The sequence below is a fragment of the Nothobranchius furzeri genome, chromosome 19 (genome assembly GCF_043380555.1).
Source record: "Nothobranchius furzeri strain GRZ-AD chromosome 19, NfurGRZ-RIMD1, whole genome shotgun sequence".
Lineage (NCBI taxonomy): Eukaryota > Metazoa > Chordata > Actinopteri > Cyprinodontiformes > Nothobranchiidae > Nothobranchius > Nothobranchius furzeri.
The window spans coordinates 16,891,055-16,901,054 of NC_091759.1; the positions used below are offsets into that span (position 1 = coordinate 16,891,055).

The 10,000-nt window shown below is 45.6% G+C and overlaps 1 protein-coding gene across 1 annotated transcript in view; it reads right to left on the reverse strand.

Moving 5' to 3' along the window:
- Positions 1–7,411: 7,411 nt before the first annotated feature.
- LOC107395190 (terminal nucleotidyltransferase 5A) overlaps positions 7,412–10,000 on the reverse strand; it is a 14,010-nt gene continuing 11,421 nt past the window's right edge. Inside the window, exon 2 of the mRNA XM_015974506.3 lies at positions 7,412–10,000. This exon is cut by the window's right edge and continues 104 nt beyond it. Within this exon, the coding sequence (XP_015829992.1) occupies positions 9,079–10,000 (922 nt within the window). The 3' untranslated portion in view covers positions 7,412–9,078.

Here is a 10,000-nt window from a genome sequence, read left to right on the forward strand (position 1 = left end):
ATGGTATAGTATGGTATGGTATGGTATGGTATGTTATGGTATGGTGTGGCGTGGCGTGGTGTGGCGTGCTGTGCTGTGCTGTGTTATGCTATGTTATGCTATGCTATGCTATACTATTTAACTGACTGTATAAAGAATGGCCAGAAAAGTCTTCCTGTTTTTAGGAACTTTTATAAGGGATCTACCTTGGCAATGGGACTTTGGAATATTAGTTTATTAACTGTTTTAATCCCAAGTTCCCTTTCATCTACTGTTGAATTTTGTCAGGGTGGCAAAACAAAGCTGCCAGTCAAAATAATTAAACACCTCCCTCCAACATGATTAATAAATGTTGCGTAGAAACAGCTCTGCAGGATCTTTGTAGAGCATGCTACATGTGTCCTGATAACATGTGTGATGTAGATTTCACTCCAAGAATTCAGAATCTGAGTGATTTTTCAATCATATCAAAAACAGACTGGCTGTTAGAGAAGACAGAGTTGGGGTTTTGAAAAAGAAACCCATTTTTTTCACCAACTGAAAGCTTTGATTTAGCTATTTTTATAGCCACACTTCTTTGTGTTTTATTTTAGGACACCAACAAATAAACATCACCATGGTGACGCCAGTTTGAAAATACACACATTCTACAAATAGAAATCCTGGGAATTGCTCGCTAACTACATGATGTTGGATGGAGCATGGCCGCTCAGTCCAGTAAAACTGGTTTATGAGAAAAACTTCAGTACCGCTTCCTTCAGTCTTGAGCTATAAAGTCTGAAATTAGTATCAGTTTGATTTGATCGCTGTTGGCGTCAAAGGACTTTTATTTGTTTTTAGTATTTCTCAATTGGGATTTTTTATTTTTTTGTGTATGCTGTGATTTTATGAAACTTTCTTTGGAGGGTAATAAGTGAAACTGAGAAAGCTGAGTTCCCACCACTTTCACTGATTTAAAATTTCATTTGTTGACTTCCTGCCTTCAAGACCATGGTCTTGATTCAGAAAAGGGTAGAAGGCCTTCTCCGGGTCAGGGATGAGGTCCTGCCCCAAGTGGAGGAGTTTAAGTATCTCAGGGTCTTGTTCACAAGTGAAGGAAAACTGGAGCGTGAGATCGATAGGTGGATTGGTGCTGCATCTGCAGTGATGCGGGCGTTGTACCGGTCTGTTGTGGTGAAGAGAGAGCTGAGCCAGAACGCGAAGCTCTCGATTTACCGGTCGATCTACATTCCAACCCTCACCTATTGTCATGAGCTTTGAGTAGTGACCGAAAGAACGAGGTCGCGGATACAAGCTGCCTAAATGAGTTTTCTCCGAAGAGTGGCTGGGCTCTCCCTTAGAGATAGGGTGAGAAGCTCGGTCATTCGGGAGGGGCTTTGAGTAAACCCGCTGCTCCTCCACATCGAGAGGAGCCAGTTGAGGTGGCTCGGGCATCTGGTCAGGATTCCTCCTGAGCGCCTCCCTGGTGAGGTTTTCCGGGCACGTCCAACCGGGAGGAGACCTAAAGGTAGACCCAGGACACGGTGGAGGGACTATGTCTCTCACCTGGCCAGGGAACACCTTGGGATTCCCCCGAAGGAGCTGGCCCAAGTGGCTGGGGAGAGGGAAGTCTGGGCCTCTCGCCTTAGGCTACTGCCCCCGCGACCCGACTCCGGATAAGCGGATGAAAATGGATGGATGGATGGATGGATGGATGGATGGATGGATGGATGGGCTTCCTGCCTTCATTTTCCCCAACAACCTTTTCCTTGATGCCTTGACAAATATTCGCTGAACCTCCTCTTTCAAGGTCATTGCCTCCATCTTTGTTTGGGAAGATTCAGCCACCCATGTAGAGTTTCATCAGAGGGCAAACTTGTTTTTATGCCACTATCTCCCCAGACAACCCTTAATCCCTGACAGGAATAAAAGAAATGTCAACAGTGAGCTGGAGATGTTTTGATGCATGCTTGTGCTGCTTGTGCTTTCGATCATCCCCAAGGTGGTGTCTGTCACAGCTAAAGAAGACATTCCCATAATCTAATTGCCCAAAGTGCAAACCTACCATATCTACAAACAATATTCTTGCTTTGGTCATAAAACAGCATCTTTTAAGCTTGAGTGTCTGTGGTGGGGCCACCCACGCGTTGCTGTGGGACAGTATGAATCCCAGTCTTGACCAAAGTGTCAGAGTGATTTGTGCTCTGTCCAGGAAAAACACAATTACAGCTGCTGCACTAAATGTAAGCTGCATGCCTTAGAAAAGCAGTAAGTGGCTGATTGTTGATGCTTTATGCTTGCTTATATGAGGATTGCTGTATAGTCACTGACACTAGTCAGTGACTTGATGCAATTTACTGGGTTCCTTATATAGGAAACATTATTTCTGATTGGCTTAATGAACTGACCTGAATTGGAATGTTTATTATGTGAAGTGCCTTGAGACGACTCTTGTCGTGATTTGGCGCTTTATAAATAAACTTGAATTTAATCGAATTGAATTGAATAGATGAAGGGGATCTCTTTGGCACAAAGCCCACATTGGGGATGGTATCATTGTTGTACCTTTGAAGTCTTTCAAAATTTCTATCATAAACAAACCTTCTGTAATATTTATAGTCAAAACAATGGGATTCTATTTCTACCCTGCGGGTGCAGTGGCAAGCACCAAGCAGTAGGTGTTAGAGGGAATTGTGAGGGTGTCTGTAAGCCCTACGTACACAAATCGATGCCTTAAAGGACCTTTGAATGACCTCCGTCTGGCTTTGATGTACTCAAATGAAAATTTAAATAAAGCACTTCCAAAAGAAGTTTTGTATTATTTGATCAAACTGAAACAAAGTCCAAATGAGGTATAAGTCCTGTGTTATCTTGAACAATGGCCTCAGGCAGTCTGGTTGAACAGGACAGTAGATGGTTTGGTACATTTAAACAAAATGTGTGTTTAACCCTCCCACTGTCTTCATGGGTGACCCCGCAAAGAAAGTTGACCATTGAGCAGGATTGATGGTTTATCCCTTGAGGTCCACATGGCAGGGGTGAGGAGTGAGCACTACCTCACCCCTGTCACGTGGACCTCAAGGGATCAATCCTGCTCAATGGTCAACTTTCTTTGCGGGGTCACCCATGAAGACAGTGGGAGGGTTAAGGTTTTTGCCTTTTTTTGAATACCATCCTAAAACATCTTCTTAGCTAGGTGAGAAATCATGAACGTTTGAATACGATTTAAGGACAATTTCTCCACAAGATGATGCACCAAGGTTTTTAACAATTGTTGCTCAAAATTACCCAATTTATGGTCAAGACACTTCAAAAGACTTTTCATTCACACTTTAAATGACTATAAATTGGGAGTTTTTATACCCATTGCAGTTCAACAGCATTTGGGAGATGAGACAGAGGAGTTAAGTGCCCTCCCGGTAAACAGAGGGTTGCAGGTTCGAGCCGCATTCAGTCTGTTGCAGTTATTGTGCTCTTGGATTTTCTGTTGTTTTACTACAATGTAGTTTATCACCACCAGCGTATGAATGACTCTAGAAGGCGACATTTAAATACAGGCCATTCAATAGTGTTTCAAAAGACTGGTCTTGTTGCCTTATTGAACATCTTCTATTGTAACATACTTTCTTGTCTTAAAACTTGTTATAAATTAGATGTCAATGCATGTGTCTTTCTAAAGATGTGGTCAAAAGCTCGCTGGATGTTTCTGCAGCAAGCTGAAAAGTCCCCATGTTGGATTTGTTTCCAGTTCATTAATCAGTCTGACAGACTAGTTTCCATCAAAATTAACTTTAATAAGAAATACAACTTTACACCAATAATGTACTCCCTGTTCCTATAAGACAATGCGGAGGTGAGTTTTATGTTTCATCATCATAACGTCAAAGTAAGGATGATAATTTGAACTGTTGATCATCTGTTTGACAACTTTTACCCTTTGAAGCTTAGATAATACAAACCAGGCTATGATCCCTTCGGCCTGAGGCCAATGAGTGTCTGTCAAAATGACTGTAACAGAATTTAATAGACTTTAAAGGGGCTGTACCATGCTGTTTTACACCTTCCAGATCAATGGTGGGCACAATATATTTATTACCATTGGCACTATTGAGATGTCCTTTTTTATTAAACTTAAGTTATTTTATCACCTATTACTTCAATCAGGAAATAGGACACTTGGATTGTATCAGACCTTGCCACCCTTGTGTTACTTCCACAATAGTGTATATATGTCGATGAAGAGTACACAGCTGCAGAACCGGAGACCAGAAATTCATCGTCATGTCCCACTCAAGTTTCCAGACAGCCATAGATGAGTTTATCTTGACCAGGACTGCATAAAAAAACCAACATATGGACATTCTTCAGTTGTTGACACATTTTATTCACGTTAAAGAAAACATCCTGGCCTTGAACATCAAAATGCACAGTAACCTGGATCAACAAAATAAAATAAAGAAAATCTTACAAAGCAATATTGAAGATGCTGGTCATATTTTAGGCACTTTTAACCACATGGGTGTTTGTCACGCTGCTAAAAAAAGAGTTTTTCTTTGGTCCTTTTCTTCTATCAGGCAGGTCAGGTAAAACCACAGACAACAACAGAACAACTTTGTGATTTCATACCAGCTATTTACATTTCTGTAAAAACAAACTGAACAACCAATGTTCCTCTGTCACATGTTTAACTTTCATCTTTTCCAAACAGACAAATTTTTTTTTATTAAATAGAATTACTGGCTTAAATTAAAATTTCTTCCCATTTTACTGCAGAAACTACTTTCAACATTTATTGTTCCCATATAAATAAATAAAAAATAGCAAAAACACAAACAAAGGAATTGTTTTAGTCCGTGGGACAAAAAATAATCAGATCACCAAGAAGCAGTGGCAGATCTAGGATTTTTCTGGGTATGGGGCCATGTCCTTACACGAGATTTCAATCTGGAGATTCCTATTTGGTTCATTAGCACCACTAGTGTTTTCACTTGGATTTGCGTCTATAATCAAAGCATAGATGAATGACAAGACAGGGGCACTTCAGGGGGCCAATCAGATTTCAGCACGGGCCAATGCCCCAATGCCCCCCTGTGACCCCTCCCCTAGAACGGCCAATGCTACAGAGTGGGTCTCCGGAGGCAGCAGACAGGTACCGGATAGCCAAGCGGGGTGCAGCAGTGGCAGTTGCCGAGGCAAAATCTCGGGCGTGGGAGGAGTTTGGTGAGGCCTTGGAGAAAGACTATTGATCGGCTCCAAAGAGGTTCTGGCAAACTGTCCGGCGCCTCAGGAGAGGAAGGCAGCAACTCGCTCACACTGTTTACAGTGGGGATGGGGAGCTGCTGACGTCAACTGAGGCTATAGTCGGACGGTGGAAGGAATACTTTGAGGAGCTCCTCAATCCCACCAATGCGCATTCCGAGGAGGAACCAGAGCTGGGAGGCCTGGGGATGGACTGTCCGATCTCGGGGGCAGAAGTTGCTGAGGTAGTCAAACAACTACACAGTGGCGGAGCCCCGGGGGCGGATGAGGTTCGTCCTGGGTATCTCAAGGCTATGGATGTTGTAGGGCTGTCATGGTTGACACGTCTCTGCAATATTACTTGGTCATCGGGGGCAGTTCCTAGGGAGTGGCAGACCGGGGTGGTGGTCCCCATCTTTAAGAAGGGTGACCTGAGGGTGTGTTCCAACTATAGGGGGATCACACTCCTCAGCCTCCCTGGAAAGGTCTACGCCAAGGTACTGGAGAGGAGGGTCCGATCGATAGTTGAATCTCAGATAGAGGAGGAGCAATGTGGTTTTCGTCCTGGCCGTGGAACTGTGGACCAGCTCTATACCCTTGCAAGGGTGATGGAGGGGGCATGGGAGTTTGCCCAACCAATCCACATGTGCTTTGTGGATTTGGAGAAGGCTTATGACCGTGTCCCCAGGGGCACCCTGTGGGGGACGCTCCAGGAGTATGGGGTGGGTGGCTTTCTGTTAAGGGCCATTCAGTCCCTTTACCAGAGGAGCGTGAGTTTGGTCCGCATAGCCGGTAGTAAGTCGGACCTGTTCCCAGTGAGGGTTGGACTCCGCCAGGGCTGCCCTTTGTCACCGGTTCTGTTCATTACCTTTATGGACAGAATTTCTAGACGCAGCCGTGGTGTGGAGTGTGTCGAGTTTGGTGGCAGGAGAATCTCGTCTCTGCTTTTTGCGGATGATGTGGTCCTCCTAGCTTCATCCAGCTCTGACCTTCAGCTCTTGCTGGGTAGGTTCGCGGCCGAATGTGAAGCGGCTGGGATGAGGATCAGCACCTCCAAATCTGAGACCATGGTTCTCGACCGGAAAAGGGTGGCTTGCCACCTCCAGGTCGGGGGAGAGGTCCTACCTCAAGTGGAGGAGTTTAAGTATCTCGGGGTCTTGTTCACGAGTGAGGGTAGGAGGGATCGGGAGATCGACAGGCGGATTGGTTCGGCGTCTGCAGTGATGCGGACGCTGAGCCGATCTGTCGTGGGGAAGAGGGAGCTGAGCCAGAAAGCCAGGCTCTCGATTTACCGGTCGATCTACGTCCCAATCCTCACCTATGGTCATGAGCTTTGGGTAATGACCGAAAGAACGAGATCGCGGATACAAGCGGCCGAAATGAGTTTCCTCCGTAGGGTGGCCGGGCTCAGCCTTAGAGATAGGGTGAGGAGCTCGGACATTCGGGAGGGACTCGGAGTAGAACCGCTGCTCCTCCGGATCGAAAGGAGCCAGTTGAGGTGGTTTGGTCATCTGGTCAGGATGCCTCCTGGACGCCTCCCCGGGGAGGTGTTTCGGGCATGTCCTGCCGGCAGAAGGCCCCCGGGTCGACCCAGGACACGTTGGAGAGGTTACATCTCCAATCTGGTCCGGGAACGCCTTGGGGTCCTGCCGGAGGAGCTGGTGGACAAGGCCGGGGAGAGGACGGCCTGGAGCTCCCTAATTGGGATGCTGCCCCCGCGACCCGGACCCGGATAAGCGGAGGAAGACGAAGACTATCACTGGTGTGTGTGTTAGTGTGTGTGTGTGGGGGGGAGGGGGGAGGGGGATCAGATAAGTCGAGAAAATATGCATTGTGGCAGAGTTCTGGCCATGTTTTGGCAGTGATTCACTTTTTCAGAACCTAAAATTTCTGTTTTAGCTTTGCTAATATTTCATGTAACTCAATTTGATCAATATTGTATTCTCCAGTTTTCTGTTACAATTCACCATTGGTCATTTTCTAAACTAAAAAGCATAATCAATAAGAAATGTTTTTTCTTAGTTGTAAAAATGCATATTGGTAATAAATCCTTAATCCATAATTAATCACCTTCACTAAGAGTAATTACACAGTTAAAGGTGAGGGAAGCCCAAATCCCATAATAATAAGTCCCATAACCATCTACTAATATATATATATATATATATATATATATATATATATATATATATATATATATATATATATATATATATACATATATATTTTTTTACCAAAAAGCTTTGTTACAAGAAAGACTCGGTGGTGCTGCAGGATGTCATGGGGCCCCAGACAAAAAGACCTGCAGCCGAGTGTGTGTGTGTGTGTGTTTGTGTGTGTGTGTGTGTGTGTGTGGGGGGGGGGGGGGTATCTGATAAGTCGAGAAAATATGCAGCAGGGGCCTCATTTATCAAGCTTGCTTACGCACAAGACGAGGTCGGAAAACTGAGTAAGCAACTTTCCACTTAAACTTGGGATTTATGAAAGAAAACTTTGTGGAAAATGTGCGCAACTGACTAAGGACCTGGCTTACACACATGTTGGACGTGGAGAGCACCTGCAGTGCTGCTGCTGAGAAGGATAAAATTATGAAATCTTGCAGCATTATCACTTGTACCGCTTCGTTTTCACACAGAACAAGACCCCCCACACGCACACGTGCGTGTTCACTCACATACATATGTGCGCGTGCACACACAGCCTGAAGTGCAGAATACGGAATGCAGAATATTAGCAGGGGGACAGATTGAGACAGACTGTCATGCGTCTCTGACAGTGTGTGTCCTGTCACTGTGACCTGATTGATCATGCGCCCTGGCTACTTGGACAAGGGAGATCTCCATTTGGGTGTCTGATTACTGCGCATGACTTTCACCTGGGAGTCTGGGGATTGAATCCTGATTGGACCAATTTTTTATATCCGCCACAGATCTCTCTGAAGAATTCACAACATTGACGGCTTCAGCAACGCTGTGCCACTCCGTGGATTTTCTCTTATTTGTTTTTCAAAAGCACTTCCTTTCATTTCTCCACCTCACCCACAGGTACCTCAACTTCTGCTTGTGAAATGGCACTTCCTTGATCTGCTGTCGTGATCGAAGTGCTGCAACAAGCCGGCTTATGTATATGCATGAGGTCCACAAGGCGCTTTGCATCGACCATTTATGGCGTGGTGAGGGTGGGATGTGACTAAAAGGCAGCTGAGAAACATTCTCGTTAGTCTCCGATTTATGAAGCAGAGATTGCTTGCAGCTGTGCGTACTCCATGTTTGATAGATCACAAACCTACTTGGCGTAAGTACATTTTTTTGATGAGCTTAAGTACGGTTTTAGTAAGGATTCTACGCCATGTTTGATAAATGAGACCCCTGCTCTCTGGCTGAGCAATCGAGAGGGAGCATATGGCAGTGTGAGACAGCCAACAGTGCTGTCCAATGACAGCTTTTCACTGTCTAACTACTCTTCCAGTACTGAGTTGGTTCAGTTTGTCTGCTGTCCAGGGACCTGTGGCCTGGGGTCCCCACGTAATTGCCTGTCCTACCTTCTGAAAATACTCAACCAAAACACTAGTTCCTTTTGTTTTGTGCTAATCATGAGTCTTGACAAATTTACAACAAAGCTAATGTCTGTAAACACTAACAAGGCAGATGGGAGAAAGGATAAAACGATGTTGCGAACTATACAGAGATTTAAATACATTCACATAATGAGTTTCACCTGCAGAGAAACAAAAAGAGTGTCACGCTACACAGGATACCAGCAGATCATTTCCTGGAATCACGATTGAGCCAGAACATGATGCTGGTGCTTGCTGTGGACATTACAAGTAATGACTGCTCACCTTTCATCAGTTAGCGTCTCACACATCCATAAAGGCCCCGCTCAGCTGCAGGGCAGCCATGTTCGATAAGAGTTACTACACATAGACATGGGGGCTTGAACTTGTGCCACATAGTAGTTGCTGAAGTTCACGTCTCTGACGTAGGGAGCAGGCTGGTAGTAGCAGGTGATGTTGGACAGAACGGGGATGGCGTTCTGTTCGGCCATTACGCGAAGTGCAAGGGCAGAAATTAGAGCCAGAGTCTGTCGGCGCTCATGACCCATCAGGCACACAGTGCTTTCATCCACCACTCGCCTCAGCTTTACCAGGTACTCATAACGTTTGTGCTCAATTCCTGCAAAATGATTCTGCAGATATGCCTCCAGTTTCCTTTTCTGCTCGTTTATGTCCGGAAAGTCGATGAAGAAGCGCGAACACATGTAGCGCTGCATGTGCTTCATCTCGATCTGAGAGGACGGGTGGAAACCACGCACCAGAAGGTGGCAGTACTTGAGCAAGCCGCCACCCCGGATCTCTTCTGGGCTTCGAGTGGCGATAGTCCTAGAGCGGAGGTGATCCAGAGCTTCCTCAAAGTCTCCATACATGCTCTCCCCCTGTACGGTAGGGTGGAAGGTGTCGGACATGGCCGTCTCTGAGCAGCGGTCAAACAGCAGCAACGAGTCCAGAGTGATCTGGAAGGAGTCCACACTGAACTCAAACTGCCGCTTTAGGGTGTCCACAAACTTCAGTTCAACATTCTTACCAGTGTTGTTGGACAACGAGATGAGGCTCCAGCGGTTGGTGTCGTTGCAAACTTTTACCAGTTTCTGCACATAGGCCTCCTTTAAAGCAAGGGCCGTGATTCGTTCTCTGCAGACCCCTTCAGGTAGGAAGTCCACAAGGCAATCCAGCACTACGTCCTTTACCAGATGAAACGTTTGGTCGTCAGAAAGACTCAGGCCAAAGATCAGGTCCAGGTCTTTG